The following is a 19,869-nucleotide window of genomic DNA, read 5'->3' as shown; positions in this document are numbered from 1 at the left end:
CATTGACTTAGAAGGTAAAATAGGCAATTACCGACAGCCACTCCCCGTGGCAGAAATCACTTTAGTACAACGGCCATACTAATGTCATTTTTTTTTTTTTTTTTTTTTTTTGCGGTACGCCTCTCACTGCTGTGGCCTCGCCCGTTGCGGAGCACAGGCTCCGGATGCGCAGGCTCAGCGGCCATGGCTCACGGGCCCAGCCACTCCGCGGCATGTGGGATCTTCCCGGACCAGGGCACGAACCCGTGTCCCCTGCATCGGCAGGCGGACTCCCAACCACTGCACCACCAGGGAAGCCCAACGAATGTCATTTTATTCAACAAAGAAATAAATATTACTACATCGACTATTTTCATAACACTGTTTTGGAAGAAAATTAGTTTAACATCACATATGTAACTTGTTCTCCTTGTCATATATTTGTATTTTATAAGTGTCTGCATATATATATAAATACACATATATATATATATATTTAGTATAAAATCCCTGTGTAAAAAGATTTGGCCACCTTTTACATCCTGATTTTGGTGGAGAATGTCAGAAAAGTAAGCCTGTAACTTGATATTTCTAACCTCCACACCACTGTCCCTGCATCCAAGTAGAGCTCAGAGAAAAAGGAGTCTCAGTGGCAACGAGCCAATGGTTTCCTGGGTGGAGACCAGGCAGAGGCGGCTTCGTAGCTCGAGCTGGCCTGCGATGAGTCAACTTCATGCATCTTGATTGCAATCCCTGGAGTCTGAGCCAAAGCAGGATTTGGCAGACACTGTACCAGGGACGTGCATTCACTCTCTTAACTAATCCTTGCAACAACCTCATGAGGTCAGTGCTATCACCCCCATGTCACAGGCTAGTGCGTAGTTCAGTTCTAACTGAGACTAGTCTGACTCCAAAGCCCTTTTCTGAAACCATTTCACTATGCTACCTCTCCAGCAGTCTGGTAAACACACAGTATCATCAGGCTTTGGCTTCTGCTCTTGGCAGATTTTGTTCTCAACTCCACACACCTTTGCGCTGGACTCTGATTATTTTAACTGATACGTTTTTAAAAAGTGGTCCTATTGATTCTATTGAAGTTTTAATGGGAAAAAGGAGGAGGGGTATACATTGACAAAAGCATCATAAAATTTGATTGAACTTCTCAGAGTGACTTACTCTCTCCCCAGAGAGAGATCATCTCTCTGCCTTCTCTCTTCCCCCAAATCCTATTCTTTCAGCTCTTCATCCACAGGGGCTAAAGGTACTCTTTGACACGCAGGCTCAGCGGCCATGGCTCACGGGCCCAGCCGCTCCGCGGCATGTGGGATCTTCCCGGACCGGGGCACGAACACGTGTCCCCTGAATCGGCAGGTGGACTCTCAACCACTGCGCCACCAGGGAAGCCCTAAAGCTACTCTTTTTAAAATAAAGCCAGGGAAGAGAGCACAGCAAAACAAAATCGCTATTCCAAAAACAAGTTCTGGGTGTCTGAACAAGACTCCATTTATGCTGCCACTAAAATAATCTCAATGGTCAAAGTCAAAAATCTTTCTCATTATCATCAATGCCATGGGTGGGAATTGTCAACTTAGACTACAAGGTTAATTTTAGAATAGCTACTTCTTTCTTTGGCCATTTCCCGATCAGCAACTCCAAATGTGCGCAGTAAAAAATTAAATCAGAAGCTTAAGATTCCTGTGTTTTTAGGGAGTCATTTACAGTTAACCTAAATGAGTAAAATAGCCCTGCAGAGACTAAGGTAACTATGGTGACTGTTAAGAAGACAGCTTTCTCCAGCTCCAGCTGACTGTTATTGTGAAGGTATGCAAATAGGATCTAGATTTTTCAGGAGAAAATAGAAACCCAAAGTTTTATATGAAATCTCCCTTTTTTGAGAAATCATTGCACCTTTTGTAAATATTAAGCACTATATGTACCAAGTAAAATTCAGGTGACCATATTGTGACCTCTGCTATAAAAGCTGAATTTTCTGGAGCTCTGTTTCTGCACCCTGCACTCCCTCTTCCTGGGATCTTACTACTCCTGTGGCCTCAGTTACCAGCTATGTCCCAGATCTCTCCTCTGAGGTTCTGAGTAGGGAGAATATCTAACCTGGAGAATATCTAACCTGGACATCTGGCTGGTATCTCAAACTCACCATGTCTAAAATTGAAGTTATTACCTAATCTTTCAAGTAAATCTATTCTTTCACGCAGTGTTTCTGATTTTAGTACACTGCATGACCATCTGCCTAGGTGCCCAAACTAGGTACCAAAACTACTCTTCTCCACACCCAATAAACTTCAAGTTCTCCACTCCCAATCAACTCCAGGTCCTGTGAAGTCTTTTTTTTTTTTTGCCAATTGTATTTATTTATTTTTATTGAAGTATAGTTGATTTGCAATGTTGTGTTAGTTTCTGGTATACAGCACAGTGATTCAGTTATATATATATATACGTATATATTCTTTCCCAGATTCTTTTCCCCTATATATTATTACAAAATATTAAGTATACAATACAATAGGTCCTTGGTGGTTATCTATTTTATATATAGTAGTATGTATATATTAATCCCAAACTCCCAGTTTATCCCTCCCCCCACTTTCCCCTTTGGTAACGGTAAATTTGTTTTCTATGTCTGTGGGTCTCTTTCTGTTTTGTAAAAAAGTTCATTTGTATCTTTTTTTTGTTTTTAGATTCCATATATAAGCCATATCATATGATATTTGTCTCTCTCTCTGGCTTACTTCACTTAGTATGATAATCTCCAGGTTTATCCATGTTGCTGTAAATGGCATTATTTCATTCTTTTTTATGGCTGAGTAATACTCCATTGTATATATGTACCACATCTTCTTTGTCAACTCTTAAACACATCTCACTACCCACTTCTCTCTAATCCCATTGCTATCACTCTAATGCAAATTGCCACCATCTCTTGCATAGATTACATTGGAGTCGCTTTTTTTTTTTTAACTGAGGTTGGGTTTTATAGCCAGCATATAAGTGGAAAATCTTGGTCAAAATGTATGTGTCAACCCTCATGCACATTCACAGTGAGATACTCAGACTATGGAAAGACCAATTGTAGGAAATGCAGTCCTCTAGTTCCTTCTCATTCTAAGGCATCCTCTCTTCTCACTGAGTGGATCCTCTCAAGCTATTTAAATTTTTCTCTCTTGTTCTACCTTCTCTTTGTCTAGCAGATATCATTTAATTTTCAGAACTTAAATGTTCATATGATGCATATCCAAAAACTGTAAACACATCATCTTTAGTCTCATCCCTTCTTTCTCATGATTGAGTAATATTCCATTGGGCATATGTATACCACATTTTCTTTATCTATTCATCCATCAGTGGATACTAAGGTTGTTTCCACAACTTGGCTATTATAAATAATGCTCCAATGAACATGGAAGTACAGTTACCTTTTTCAGTTAGCATTTCTATTTCCTTCAGATAAATACCCAGAAGTGCAATTGCTGAATCATATGATAGTTTTATTTTTTATTTTTTGGATTGTTTTCCATAGTGACTACATCAATTTAGTGTTCAAAGATTCTCTTTTCTCCACATCCTCACCAACACTGGTTATTTTTTGTCTTTTTGATAATAGCCATTCTAACAGGTGTGATGTGATATCTTTTGGTGGTTTTGATTTGCATTTCCCCGATGATTAGTGATGTTAAATACCTTTTCATGTACCTGTTGGCCACCTGTATGTCTTCTTTGGAAAAATGTCTATTCCAATCCTCTGCCAATTTTTAAATCAGATTGTTTTGTTTTGTTTTGTTTTGCTATTGAGTTATATGTTTCTTATATATTATCACATATATGATTTGCAAATATTTTCTCCCATTCATAGGTTGCCTTTTTATTTTGTTGACGGTTTCCATTTCTGTGCAGGAGCTCTTTAGTTTGAAGTAGTCCCACTTGTTTATTTTTGCTTTTGCTGCTTTTGCTTTTGTTGTTAAATCCAAAAAAAACGTTGCCAAGACTGATGTCGAGAAGTTTGTTTCCTATGTTTTCTTCTAGGAGTTTTATGGTTTCAGGTCTTATGTTTAATCTTTAATCCATTTTGAGTTAATTTTTGTGTATGATATGAGAGAGTGGTTTCATTTCATTCTTTTGCATGTGGTCGTCCAGTTTTCTCAACACAATTCATTAACAAGACTGTCCTATCCCCATTGTATATTCTTGGCTCCTTTGTCATAAATTAATTGACCATATCAGTATGCATGTATTTCTGGGCTCTCTATTCTGTTCCATTGATCTATGTGTCTGTTTTTATGCCAATACCATACATTTTGATTACTATAGCTTTGTAACATAATTTGAAATCAAAATGTGTGAGCCCCCTGCTTTGCTCTTTCTCAAGATTTCTTTGGCTGTTTGAGGTCTTTTGTTGTTCCATTCAAATTTTAGGATTGTTTGTTCTATTTCTGTGAAAATGCCATTAGAGTTTTGATAGGGATTACATTGAATCTGTAGATTGCTTTGGGTAGTATGGACATTTTAACAATATTAATTCTTCCAATCCATGAACACAGACTATCTTTCCATTTCTTTGTGTCTTCTTCAATTTCTTTCATTAATATCTTACAGTTTTCAGTGGATATGTCTCTTACCTCCTTGGTTAAATTGATTCCTAGTATTTTATTCTTTATATTGATTTTTTTATCCTTTAGCTTTACTGAATTCATTTATTAGTTCTAACAGTTTTTTGGTGGAGTTTTTAGGATTTTCTATATATAATGTCATGTCATCTGAAAATAGTGACAGTTTTACTTCTTCCTTTCTGATTCTCTCTTATTTCTTTTTCTTGGGAGATCATTCTCTATATCTAGTTGTGTTCATTCTATCATTACATGTATTTAATTCATCACTCTCAAAGTCCTTTAATTACTTGTTTCATAGTGACTTTCCCTGCTAGAATGTAAACTTCACAAAGTCAAGAATTCTGATCACAGTACCTGACATACTGCATTTAATTCTCCATTTTAATCCTGTTTCTGTAGTCACAACAACAACCCATGCATAATACACTACAGACAATGGACAAGTGAGAGCATAGAAATGAACTATATAGGGAAAGGCATTCTCTTTACCTTAAGAAGAAAAAGATCAAATGTTAATAACATGTTCATTGCTGCTCTAATAGCATTGAGAAGAAAACCGGAGATTATCTATGGAAGGGATAAAGTCTTACATTCTAGAATTTGTGACTGATAGGAAGGCTTCAAAACCTCAGATTCCATTCCTCCTCTCTTGCCCTTCTCAATATTCCATTTTTCATAGAGCAAACTGAGAAATCTTTTCAGAGCATAAATAAGATCACATTACTACCCTGCATAAAACCATTCAATGACTTTCCAATGTAACCAGGATAAAATGCAAGTTCTCAACCAGCTTTTCTATGATTTGTTCTCTGCTTTTGTCTCTGACTTTCTCCCCTCCAGACTTCTTATTAGTTGTGCTCTGGGCCCTAAGCACATTGGTCTTTCTGTTCCTGTGTGAGTTAAAGGCATTTCTCTCTTTTCTCCCAGATCTTCAAGTGTTGCCTCTTTTTCATTATTTCTGTCTCAATTCAAATAATACTTCCTCAGAGTCATCTTTCTTGCCCTCCCCAGCTAAAGCACCCATTTCTATCAAGTAGCATTCTCTACCACTGTGTTTTTTCTTCTTCAGAAACTTAGCTGCCCCGGAAATAATATAATTTGTTTATTGGCTTACATGGTTAATGTCTATCTGTTCACACAAGGGCAGCAACTTGTCTACTGATTATTGAAAATCACTTCAGCTCCTATAATAGCAGTACACAGTAGGTGCTCCCTATATACGTTAACAGAATCTTTCTGGATATGCAGGTGCAGGCTAAACAAGCCTTTGAAATCCTAAAGACCTCCAAGAAGATTGCCAAATAGCAAAGCAAATATGTGGTTTTCTAAATGTATCTGGTGACCTCTGCTGGAATATTTACCAAGGAAACCAAATATGAATTTTCATTTTTTTCTTAATTTCCTTCTCACTATTTTTTTGTTATTCTCACAGTTATGGTTTATTACAGGGAAAAGATAGAGATTAAAATCAGCCAAGAAGGGTTTCCCTGGTGGCACAGTGGTTGAGAGTCCGCCTGCTGATGCAGGGGACACGGGTTCGTGCCCCGGTCCGGGAAGATCCCACATGCCGCAGAGCGGCTGGGCCTGTGAGCCATGGCCATTGAGCCTGCGCGTCCGGAGCCTGTGCTCTGCAATGGGAGAGGCCACAACAGTGAGAGGCCTGCGTACTGCAAAAAAAAAAAATTCAAGAAAAGTAAGCTTCCTTTTTACTCCTCTTCTCTCCAATAGTAACCACTGCTCTTAGGGGAAGCTTTTAGGTGACCACTATATGTCTTATAAATAAGGCTGGAAGTTATTAAAGAGGTCAATATAGTGCCAGGCACTGTACTAAGTCTCTTACACAAATGATCTCATCCTCACTTTAGTAAGAATATCAAAACTTAGTTAAGCAATTGGCTTGAGGTTACCGAGCTGATAAGTGGCAGATTGGACTTGCCCTCACAAGTGATGACCTTACAACCAAGCACGTGATACCTGGCACATACTGTGAATGAATAAAGTCTCACAGTGTAATTTGGATAATGTGGACCAGCTATCCTGGGGCTTGTTCAATCCTGGAGGAACCACTCTCAGGGTTGCTGAGACTAGACACTGCAGACTTCAAGCTCTATCACAACCCTGTCACCCTGTTCTCACTTCCTGTCAACATGTCCTTCTGTTTGGTTTTATTGGAATTTTTATTTGCAGGACTCACAGGGCTTATGTCAACACAAGCAAGTCATTTTGTGAAGCGGAAAGTCATTTTCGATCATTTGGGCTCCTATTTTTATTATTCTAGTACTTGAATTTTTTGATTAGCCACTTAACTTTTTTCCCACCACTTGAATGAATGGATAATAAACTATATACTTAAATTTACAAAGATAAGAATCAAATACGTCACTGAATCATGGAAGAGATTTTTAATCTACTTGATTCACATTGATTTATTAATATCAGATAATGAAATATGGTTTTCTCTATCTCGAGTCATTAAAATATGCCTAAGTAGGTAAGGCCCCCTGTACAGAAAATGGCTAAAGACCTTATTAAAGATTCTAACCTTTCTAACTCTAAAATGTTAGAATCTTTCATTAAGTTTTAGTACTAAGAAGTAACAAATAAGATTAGTTACAATAAATAGTAAAAAATTAAAATAGTAAAAGTACTAACAAGTAACAAACTATTCTATGAGAATTCTGCTCATGTTCTAACGTGAAGGATATTTTGCGTGAATTTCAATTCTGCCGCTATATGGAATAATAATGTAAACGTATCGATTGTAGGCTAAAACTGTAAAGTAAGAGGTTTCAAAACATTCATTTTGTGAATGTCTTTACTCCCTTTAGGAGCAATATAGAGTGTAGTTGTGTGTGTAAATAAATTAGCACATACATGCTTATATACATACAAACACATGGGGAAAAATATATATTTATAGCATTTATTGACAGGCAGATCCTGGTCATATTTCAGAACTTAATGTCTTTTGCAATTTTCTTCCCATATTTGAACACTTTTACATCCATTGAATTATTTTTTATCAATTTGATAATATTTGAGGTAATTATACAAATATGACTAAAATTAATTTCTACAACCTCATTAAAATGATGGTCTGATGATAATGGGTCAGTCAAAATTATGTTCTTTGTATGTTATACTCAAAGACATCCTGGCATTTTCATAGGGAAATTTTTTTTTTTTATATAGGGAAATTTTTAAGAAAAGTAATTAAGGAAAGGGGAACCAAGATCGATGCCTCTCATCAAAATTAGATTTGTCAATGTAGAATAAAATAAGTAGAAATAATTTTTCTTAGTGATCTAGAAATGGGAATCAAGAGAAAAAATAATACTTACTTAGGAAATCTAAAGAGATTTAGAGCTTAGAAATACATCCCAGTCAATTCTACGTGTAACGTACAGCGGTCTGCAAAATTTATAAGGGGAACTGCTACTCCTGGATCACATTGGAAGTGATGAAATAAGTACTGATGACTGTGTGAGTCTAGGAGTTTGGTCAAGAGGACAAGGGCTAAATGTCCGGACTCGCGTCATGATCGGCCTGTGAAGATTCCATTATCCCAGGGGGTGCTTACCTAAGCCCCAAACTGGAGGGTTTTACTTGTGATTGCTCTGGGTTGTTTGGGTAGATATTGATCAGAGATAGTGTCCTCACTGGACCGTCCCAGAAAGACTGTAAAAGGAGCCGAGAATTCTGCTTTCCATTGGAAATTCTCTGGGAAGGCCATGAGATTTCTTTCTGCTGGTTTATTCCTCTGAGAAGCTACCAAAGCCTGTGATCTACTAGCTCTGAACCTCTGAGTCCCCAACGTGCACCGCTCCTAGGATTCCAGTTCATTGAAAGAGGGATTCAAAAGTGCCAGAGAACTGAAGGAAGAATGCTCCGAGGCCGATCCCTATCTGTGACATCCCTGGGTGGGCTTCCCCGGTGGGAGGCCGGACTCCCTGTGGAGGATTTACTGCTCTTTGAAGTCGCTTGGGAAGTGACCAATAAAGGTTGGTACTGCCCCTGAGGTGGTTATTTGACAGATTGCTGAAGAATGTAGATTAGGATTTCACAGAATGCTCTCTAGTAAGGATGAATTGCCAGTGAGTGAGGAAAGTATTCAAACCGAGTATGTTTAGATCATGTGTAACCTTGTCTATTTCGACAAGGTTGAAATGAAAGGCAATGAAATCTTAAACTGGTGTATGTGTGGAAGGAAGAGAAAATTGAAAATATTAGTCATGGCCAGAGAATGTGAATTTAAATTAAAATTTGAAATCCGTGTTATGACAAGACAGGAATATAGAGTTAATATTTACCTTTCTGGTCTTATGATTTTTCTCAGCAAAGAAAAGCACACTTTTGTACTTTATTTTAGGAAGAACTGTGCCTGATCAGGACCAATTAGAAACTTTAACCCCACACTCCGTTAGCGATTATATGAAATATTTAACAATATTTCTAATAATTCAAGATTAGCTTGGAATTAAAGTTTTAACTTAGAACCAGTTCAGAAGGCATAATATTGAGCTCCTATTAAGAAGAATGCATGTAATTTTTTCTTCAATACTATATAAACATAGAAATTATAAAATAAGAAAGGAAATCAAATTGCCAAATCTAAAACAATTTCCTAATAAGGTATAGTATCACTTACACTGGATTGGAGATGGCAAGGCAGAGAACTGTGACCTAAATGATTTTTATGATAAAGATATCTGTAAAATTATTAAAAAACAGTTCCTCGTGGATTGATATTGTCTAGTTTAAAAGTGTCAAGACTATTACCACTAATACTGAAGGAATATTGGTAAAGAAAAAGGAACCGTTCTGAAGGTTGAGTTCTTCAAGGTCATGAAAAACCAGACCAAAAGATTGATGGGTAAGGCAGTGATAACTTGTGGAATTTAAAGGATCTGAAATGATAACATGTGATGTGATCTATTACATGTTCATCTTTTTGAAATTTATTTTTTTGTTTTTTTTTATGACATGTTTATTGCAGTAGTCTAAAGGATCTGAAATAAACATGAATGTGATACATTACTTCTTCCTTTTAGCTAATCAGAGCCAGCAAAACCTCAAAATCAGAGAAATTGTATTTAGAATCTGATTTTTACCTTATGCTCAAAGCTCTCATGTGTATGCATTCATAAAATTCATAAAATCATAAACTAAAAATTAAAAATGAATTCTTCTTATTTAGAAATGCACGGAATGAATGTCAGAGAACAAATCACAGTCTTCCTCTTTGCAGTTTACTGAGGAAGAAGGGGACAGAAACCTTAATATGGAAGCATGAAGTATTATACCAATAGCTGTTCCTACTGTTCTTTTTCCAGTCCAAGGTTTTTAAATATGCCCAAAGCTCCTGGGAACAGAGCCATCTCTACTACATATAAATCCCAGACTGTGCCTTGAAATAGAGGTTGTTTTCTTCAGAGTAAGCAGGAACTCAAGGATATAGCTTATTGGTGGAAAAAACTGGCGGGTACTCTTTTGCACCAAGAATCAGTTCAGAAGACCTCTGTGTGGGTTCTCCTGAGCAGAGCCCCTCTCCTTCCTTCTAGCAAACATTGCTGGGGCATTGTCTCCCGGTGCTGGGCACACACGGGTGAAACTGTCTATCCCACAGATCTTGTATCCTGACTACATGTATGCAGCTCTCAGGGCCTAGAACAGTGCCTGGCGCATAGAAAATGCTCAATGGGTTTTTTCTTTTGCATGAAGGAATGAATACATTTATTTTTCAACCTCTAAGTTGCCTTCGATACTTATTTTCTTTCATTTCCCATGCAAGAGGAAGGGAATTTTCTTGTCAAGATGGGACCCACAGAGTGACTTACCCAAATTGATATCATTTCCAACATACCTTTAATATTTATCATGGTCATTTTTTTTTTTTCGGTACGCGGGCCTCTCACTGTTGTGGCCTCTCCCGTTGCAGAGCACAGGCTCCGGACGTGCAGGCTCAGCGGCCATGGCTCACGGGCCCAGCCGCTCCGCGGCATGTGGGATCTTCCCGGACCGGGACACAAACCCGTGTCCCCTGCATCGGCAGGCGGACTCTCAACCACTGCGCCACCAGGGAAGCCCCCATGGTCATATTTTTAAGAAATTTTTATATAAATGGACAATTATTGTGTCCATCCCTGACAAGACATTGACACTACAGTTTCTTTGAAAAACTTTACTTTGAACTTTTACTTCCCTGCAGTTCATGGCAGTGATAGGAAGCATCTCTGAGATCATGACTCCAACTCCCCCACTTCATAGATGAAAAGGATGCCTACAAGGTATTAAATGATCAAGCAAATGGCAGGGTTGGGACTAGCATTTAGGTCTCCTCCGGGTCCACTTCTCTTTTTTATTACCACACAAGCATTAAAAATTAAAATGTCCAGTTTCTAAGGAAGTGCCCTGTAGGTGAAAGGACACAGGACTTTAGTCAAAAAGGTCAGGGTTTTCTAAGACTTAGAAAAAAATCCCTTAAACTGTCTGAATATCAGTTTATTCATGATAAAATGAATGTAGTATGCTCCAGCCATCTTACAATGTTTTGTGGAAACAACAAAATGTATTCATATCCAAGAAGACAAAAGATTTCTTAGGGGAAAAAGATTCCTAACTGCCAGAATTTTGCCCATAAACAATGGAAATGTGTAAAATATAACAAACAGGAGAGTCATAGTTCAATTATTGGGTGTTAATTCTCAGACGTCAAAATAACCTTTTCTACTTGTTCACATTAACCTTGAAATTTATTGCTCTCATTCAGTAAAGATTCATCAAGTGTCTACTGGGTATCAGACACTGGAAAACAAGGGGCTTAGAATTTGACAATACAGAATTGATTCCCAATCTTCCAGAATTTATGAACTTGTAGGAAGATGGACATTGAACATGCAATTGTAGTCAAATGTAATGAGTGTAAGAGTGAGAACAAGGTGCTCTAGGACTATAAAGGCAGACCTCATTTTACTGTTTCGCTTTCTTGTACTTAGCCAATGTTGCATTTTTCTTACAAATTGAAGGTTTGTGGCACCCCTGCATCAAATTTCGTGTCTCTGTGTCACAGTCTAGTAATCCTCACAATATATCAAATTTTTCATTATTAATGTATTTGTTATGGTGATCAGTGATCTTTGATGTTACTACTGCAAAAAGATTACCACTCACTGAAGGCTCAGATGATGGGCAGTCTTTTTTAGTAATAAGGTATTTTTAAATTAAGGTATGTACATTATTTTTTTTAGACAAATGCTATTGCACGCTTAACAGATTGTGGTATAGTGTAAACATACCTTTTATAGGCACAGGGAAACCAAAAAATTCATGATTCTCTTTATTGCAACACTCGCTCTATTGAGCTGGCCTGGAGCACAGCCTACAATTACCTCTGAGGTCTGCCTGTAATTTATTGGGGATGGGGGAGATTTTTACCTAGTTGGAGGCTTGGGAAGAACCTTTGATGAAAAGACATTTGAGCTGACACCTGAAGGATGAATAGCTGTTGGGTAGAGATGAGGTGGTGATAAAGAGGGGACAGAGTTCTATGCGTGGGAACTGTACATGCCAAGGTGCAGAGGTGAGGAAGTATACTCTGTTCAATGATCTGAGGGAAACTCAGTTGCGGAAAAGGAGTGGAGCATGAGAGGAGACAAGAGAGACCAGCAAGGGCTGGACTGTGGAGTGTATGGTGAGTTAAGAGCCTTAAGGAGTTACATTTCCAATCCACGAAGGATGAGAAGCCATTGAAGTTCTAGATAATGGGAAGTGTTAAGGAGTCAGATGTGGTTTTTTTAAATTTTTTTTTAACTGAATGAAAAATTCTTTAAATTCTATAGTGCTTTACAGTTTGCAACTTTCACACACATGATTTCATATAATCCCGTAATAACTTTTTCCCCCGACCCCTACATTGCTCCTCCCCCCTTCCATCTCCCCACTGGTAACCACTCATTTGTTCTCTATGTCTTTGTGTCTGCTTCCTTTTGGTTTTATTCACTAATTTGTTGTATCTTTTAGATTCCACACATAAGCGATATCATACAGGATTTGTCTTTCTCTCTCTCACGAATTTCACTTAACATAATGCCTTCCAAGTCCATCCATGTTGCTGCAAATGGCACAATTTCATTCTTTTTTCATAGTTGAGTAGCATTCCATTGTACATATACACCACAAAAAGCACTATTACTAGTTGCGGGACAGGCTAGCAGGAAAGTAACTGTGCCATGGTCTAGGATGGAGAGTTTTGCCCCAATATTGGAGATAAGCTTTACTCTCAACTTCTTTGCTACAATCATTTCTTCTATACAAACTTGCCCAAATCATTGTAGATTGTGGACCAATGACCATGTGGAGGATATTTAGGGTCATTAAAAAGAGTTTAATGAATGTTGTCAAAAATAACGTATGCTAATCTAATAAATGTGAACACTTCGGAAATTTAGTCAATAAATGGATGCTTTCCTCTAAAAGTTGACTAAAAGCAATTTGTTTTAGCACCAAGCCAGTGTCAACTGAAAAAAAGATTGCACAACCTAAAAGTTGAGAACTGTGTTTTATTCAGCAGACTTTCTGAGGACTATAGCCTCTCAGTTCACTCTGAGGGAGTGTTCCAAAGAGGTAAGGCAAGGGCCAGGATATATAGCAATTTTTGCTGGAAAAAAAAAAAAAACATGAACATGTAGTCAGACATCAAAAGGTTACTGCTAATTACAAAGACAGACATCTCAAGTTAATGACTTTAAGTATTTTCTATGTTTGGAAAGATGCAAGAGACTGGGCTTGCAGAAATCATTGAAATCATTGATTTCAATGATTGAAATATTCCTTTGATATGATTCTTAACTATCTAGGGCCAGTATCCTGTTTTTCTCCATCCTGAATTCCCCTCAGGGTGTACCATCGGGGCAGGTGGTGGCTGATGACTTCATGCACAAAACATCCTTTGTTTACTGAAATGGCAGGTGACATTCTTTGTCCACACCAGCTTATTGCCTGACATAATATTTCTCCCTGCTCCCTCCTCAAACTGGACACCATAGTTCAGTTCTGGGTTACATGGTACAAAAGGCACATGGAATAATTCAGAAAACTACAGTCAGAAAGATGTTGTAGAAACATTATGATCAAGTCCACTACTGCAATCTGAGGCAGGAGTTCTAAAGGTGGAGACCTTGATGAAAGTGAACTTCCAGGAGTTTGCAAACCTTCCAAAATTGTATGTGAATATTGTGTGCTCATACGTGTACGTGCTTTGTCAGAGACAAGGACTGAATGATTTCATCAGATTTCCAAAGGTCCCTGCGATTGATGTGAGAACCACTGCTCTAAAGTTCCCTTAACCTTGGGTTCCTTTTTATTAACTCAGAATGTTTAGAGCCAAAATAAAAAAGCTATTTCCCCTAAGTGCTGTTTTCCAAATGGCCTTTCTCGAGAGCAGAGTAGAAAGGATTCCACCTTCCCCAAGACTTAAAGATGTGTGATACTGCTCACTTTCTCCCTCTGCCCCTCCCACCACCATTTTCAAAGATTCATCAGTATGTTGTTCAATAGAGTTACAGTTGGCTGTCCGTATCCACGGTTCCACATCTGCGGATTCAACCAACTCTGGATCAAAAATAGTCGAAATAAAATTCCAGAAAGCTCCAAAAAGCAAACCTGGAATTTACCACGTACCAGCAAACTAGTTACACCCCCATTTACATTGTGTTAGCTGTTATAAGTAACCTAGAGATGATTTAAAGTATATAGGAGGATAGGCATAGGTTATATGCAAATACTATGCCATTTTATATAAGGGATTTGAGCATCCTTGGATTTTGGTATCCACAGTGGTGGTTGGGGAGTGGTGTCCCCAAAACCAACCTGCTGTGGGTACCAAGGGACAATTATACTTACAATACTGCTATCTAAAATTTGTGGGCTCTGGAGTCAGACTGCCTGGATTGTAATCCCAACTCCATCATTACCTTTGTAATATTGGATCCATCTCATAGCCTCTCTGTGTCTCAGTTTCCCCATCTAAAAATAAAGATAATAATAGCACCTTCCTTAATAGTGTTGTGAAAACTAGAAGAAACACCAACTGTAAATCACTTAGAACTGTGCTTAGCAGCTATTAACACTCTGTTACCTTATTGTTATCTCTTATAAAGTTTATTCATAAAATGGGGACATTCATTTTCACACTAGCTCTCACTTTGAGCAATTGCATGTTTCTATTTTTAAATGCAGAAGAAGAAAGAGAAAAACAATACATGGATCAAAGTTACTACAATCATGGGCAACGCTGTAATTAGAGGTTGGGGTTTCTTTGCCTGGTGTGGATATGCAGTGGCCATGTCATGTCAAAAGCATCCTGAACCACACCACATGAAACACACAGTCTCTGTAAGAACCACGCTTATCACACACATACGTTCAAGATGAGTACTGTCTCTCCACTTCCCTTTCATCCAGATTGCCATGACTAAGCCCTTCCTGTATAAAATATTCAGAGCTGCCGCTGTGGATGTAATCAGGGTGGGGCGTGCTTGTGGGCATGCTCTTAGTGTATCATCTCCCACTGCCCAGGACTGCGGCTGCTTTGATTTGAACCACAGACCCAGCTGACTGCTAGGCACACGAACATTTGGTGGCCATCGTCACCAGTAGCATTTAATCTCTTTCCTACCAAGACCTGCTGCCTCAGAGAATGATGTCTAACTGTGTAATGACTACCCCTGCTTCTGTAACTGTGTCTTGGGACAGGAGGGTCAGATTAGTAGCTATCCACACTGAAATCATAGACTTCTAAATTCTCTTTTAACCATTTAAATACAGTGAAGAGTCTATATATATATATACTTACATTTATATATTATAACATATATCTCCTTTTTATGGTTGGTGTCCACCTTCCATACTGCCTTGGAATTCTGCTTTTAACAATATCAGCAGTGTTTCTAGATAAAAACTTGAGGTTTTAGCTACTTCATTGACATATATGCTATGATAGCTCATCTTTTCTTTCTGATGAAAGGCTTGATACTTTGCCCTCACACTACAGACAGCTTCCATGTTGTTTCAGGAAAGTATAGATCAATAACAGACAAAGTACATGTTTGAAAGTGAAGGGTAAGTCCAAATTCAATGACCTACACTGTGGTAAAACAATTCATTAAAAAATGTGTGTTGGTGAACCTTTGGTTTGTACTCCAGATTTGAAAATAGGAATGACCCTATTTCTCAGCTATCATACTCATCTTTCATGAGCATGCCAAGAGAGGAGTTTGGGGTATAAGGTGGTAAATAGAGTGAAAATTAAGGAAAGTCGTTGGCATATAAATCTGGGAAAGACAGGGAGGGCCTGAAATGGAGCTTGAACCTGTGAAATAGCAGTAAGAGGACCTCCCCATAGAAAGACTGTACGGGGAGAAGCCTGGGAGGAGGGAAGTTTTATTTACAATCAAGCCTCAACCAATAGGGGATGAAATTTTTTAAAATTTTATGTTTTTATTCCTGATAGACTGAAAGAACATAGCCATAGTATTTGTAAACACTCTAAGGCTATTTGGGGACTATTTATCTCAAGGTTGAAGTCCTCAAATGGGAAAAAGAAGCAGCAGATTGATTGTGTCTATCTTTGCATTTCAATTCTCAAATCTAACCATGTATTTTTTTTGAAATGAAAAATTTCTCTTCTCCCTTACATCCTTTAGTAAATAAAAATATGTTTGCATTAACCCGAGTGTATTTTAATTTGCAACACATAATCTAACAAGCAAGGATGTTCAAAGGTCTCTGGGCAAGGTACACAGTTGCAAATAAAAGAGAGTTTTCAAGACCTGAAATGTGAATAAGACATTTAATAAGTGTATGCCATCAGAACCCGATAACATAGTCCCCTGGATAATATAAACATGAAGGAAAATAGTCTACAAAGAGGAGGAATTATTTGGAGATTTTCAATTTTTATTGACAGTGGGCTTGAATAAAGCTTATATAAATATATATACCTTTAAATATGCTGCTAAGATGTGACTCCAAGACGTTAGAGAAAAGTTCTTCTTTTTAGTTGCTCTTGCGAACTATTTCTCTAATTTTTTTTTTCCTCAACAAGTGGTTTTGACGGTTCCTAAATTTTTCTGGAATTTGGGGAAATATTTAGGCATCCTTGAGGTTGGCATCAATTTATGTAGACTCAGATTCGTGGTTGAATGGTTAAGTGAATCCTGTCTGTTCTGGTGCAGTCTGAAAGGCTCTGCTTGCAGGTTTGCAGAGCCTCTTTCTGGTCCCACGCGGTCCTCATCTGAGGACACGCTGTCCCCACCTGAGCTGAGATTGATAGTGTCCTTATTATCAGATTCTGCTCAAGTGACAGTTTAAGTTTCTTTTAGGTATGGTCAAAAAGTTTTTTCTTAAAGATCAAGTTTCTAAGGACAATACATTTATGTAGGCTTATATGAAAATTACATATAATATTTATATGTTGGGAGTTACATTAGCTCTTTTCTTTTATAAATTAATGAACCCGGTTGTATCATGTAATACTATTAACATTTGCCTTTTGTGTCTCACCTCTCAAAAGGCAATTTACCAAAGTGTGTATTTTGAGTGATTCAGACTTTTAAAAAAATAGGCAAATGGCAATTCTACCTTTTGGCTCTCAGTTATGACTATCAGTAAGATTTATTATTAAAGGTCTACTTTATTGAAATAAGAAATTTAAGAGATGCAGTAGCTATCAGACCCTACATCCTGAAGAATTGAAATACCTTATGAAAAACAATGATGAAAAATAAGACTTTTCCTTCTTAATATACAAGTAACAAAATTGTCCTTGGAAGTGGGGTTGATGATTGGTGCCAGAATCTGTATTGGCTTGGGAATTTTATACAGGATTTCTTGAGTCGTTCCTTTGCCGGTGGTTCATGGACAAAGATCGCTCAAGAAATTGATTCACATTGTTTTCATATTCTCATATGAGGTGATTGCCTTGAGCTGGCACGGGAAATATTCTGTCTAGTTTACTGAAGGCCTTTTTCCCCTCGGTCCTCTCTATTCCTCCCCCCTGTTTACTGAACCCCTCCTTTTGAATGCCTAGGACTCTCTGCTCCCAAAATAGAGCCTTGCCTCGGACTGTTCTCTCTGCCTAAAAATTTCTTCCCCATGATATCCACTTGCCTGATTTCCTTACCCTTTTAAGTACTCACTCCAAATATCACCTTTTCAATGAGGCCTAATTTTTAATACTGCTGCTCCAACCTGCCCTTCCTCCCCAAGTGATGTACTGTTTTAGCCCCCTTGAACAGGTGAGCTAATTGAGCCTTAGACAGGTTACGTGAGTTAACTAGTTCAATTAAAGTTGGTTACAATTTTTCACCACCATAATTCTTTAATAAATATCCTTATACACACATCTTCTTATTTTTCCCCCAGGACAGTTTTCCAGAGGTAAACATGCTGGGTATAACAGTCTGCATATTTTCCAAGAGTATACATATTTTTTGGCTTTGTGTTTTAATAGTGGTAGCAGCAATGCCAGAGAGGCAAAATGAAATACGATATGAAAACTTGTATTTGTTTCATTGGGTTTGACATGAGGATTGGGCCAAGCATCCCCCCCCCTCAAAATCCATCAGCTTCTCCTTGTCAAAAGGTACTTGCTTGGTCCCTAGAAGGGAAGAGGCTCTTTATCCTGGGAGACTTACAATTTGAGCAGTGGCTGTTACTTGGTCGTATTTTATCCCCTTGGACCACGGTTGGAGAAGGGGTGAAATGTGATTACTGCTGCTGAGGGCATGTGTCATGACAATAGCTGTTTGTCTCACCTTTGACACTTCCATGTGGATAGAGGTTTAAGCCAAGTACTGCTTTATTCCAATTGTCTCTTCAGGTTTCCTTGAAATATTTGTACTTCTCTGCTGCTGCCAACCTGTTGCTTTCTGACAAGCACCCAGCATGAAATTGAACAAAATAGTAACTCTTTGATTATGTCCCTTAAAAATTTTCTTTTAGAAAGTTAAATAAACCCTTGCGTTTGATGGATCCCAAACGCTAACTTAAAAATGAGTACTAACCCAATATTATATATCAACTATACTTCAATAAAAAAATGTTGGCTTAAGTAACATAGAAAAAAATGAAGACTCGTGTCCATCCCTTCATCACTTAAAATGAACTACTAACCTGAATGATAATGGGACCTTTTCTTTTTAACAGTTGGTGGCATCTATACTGTGATTCAGACAAAGGCCAAAACAACAGCAGATGAATGGGGAGACAATTACTTTCTGCTTGGTCCATATTTTGAGCATAATATGAAGACTCAGGTGGAACAATGTGAACCTGTAAATGATGCTGTGAGAAGAGCAGTGGACGTGATGAACAAACATGGCTGCCAGGTAAAGGATACTGTCTGACACTTCATTAAGCAAGTCTTAGTAAACTGTTGTGGGAAAACACCACAATGTACACAAACTCACAAGAAAAGGCCACTCATCTTCTTAGGGGAAAGGAGTTGGTTTAGAAAAAGATGATGAACTTGATTTTAAATAGGTTACATTTGAGGTACTTTGTGAAAACCATAATATATCCATCTAGAAGTATACTAGTTTGGAACTCAGCAGAGAGTATAGAATAGAGATGTTTGGGGAAAAGTGATTTGTGTCTAAATTGCAGTTGACAATATGGGTATTGATAGCATTATTCAGTGGAAGATTATAGACTAAGAGCAAAGGTTTTGAGCCAAATCTTGGGCAATGTGAACATGTTAGAATATCTACACAAAAAGAAGTCAGAGACCACAAAAGTAGAAGTTCAGCTGGTGATTAGAACCAAGGATGTCTAAGTGCTAATCCTCAGAACCTGTGAATATGTTACCTTATAAAGGAGAAGAACTTTGTAGTTGTGACTATGTTAAGGTTCTTGAGATGGGAAGATTATCCTGGATTATCTGGGTGGGTCCAATGTAATTACAAGGGTCCTTATAAGAAGGAGGCAGTAGGGCTTCCCTGGTGGCGCAGTGGTTGAGAGTCTGCCTGCTGATGCAGGACACACGGGTTCGTGCCCCGGTCCAGGAAGATCCCACATGCCGCGGAGCGGCTGGGCCCGTGAGCCATGGCCACTGAGCCTGCATGTCCGGAGCCTGTGCTCCGCAACGGGAGAGGCCACAACAGTGAGAGGCCCGCGTACCGAAAAAAAAAAAAAAAAGGAGGCAGTAGAATTAGAATCAGAGATGAGATATGACAATGGAAGCAGAAATTGGAGTGATGAGAGCTTT

The 19,869-nt window shown here is 38.2% G+C and overlaps 1 protein-coding gene across 1 annotated transcript in view; it reads left to right on the top strand.

Moving 5' to 3' along the window:
- Window positions 1-8,286: 8,286 nt before the first annotated feature.
- The window catches only part of GYS2 (glycogen synthase 2), a 60,519-nt gene continuing 48,936 nt past the window's right edge, over window positions 8,287-19,869 (top strand). Inside the window, exons 1-2 of the mRNA XM_082665852.1 lie at window positions 8,287-8,605; window positions 18,810-18,991. Coding sequence (XP_082521978.1) covers window positions 8,488-8,605; window positions 18,810-18,991 — 300 coding nt within the window. The 5' untranslated portion in view covers window positions 8,287-8,487. The remainder of the gene's footprint in view (window positions 8,606-18,809; window positions 18,992-19,869) is intronic.

The sequence above is a fragment of the Grampus griseus genome, assembly GCF_964374135.1.
Source record: "Grampus griseus genome assembly, chromosome: 11".
Taxonomy (NCBI): domain Eukaryota; kingdom Metazoa; phylum Chordata; class Mammalia; order Artiodactyla; family Delphinidae; genus Grampus; species Grampus griseus.
The sequence above is the reverse complement of the archived record's forward strand: the minus strand, read 5'-3'. Positions and strand labels throughout refer to the sequence as shown.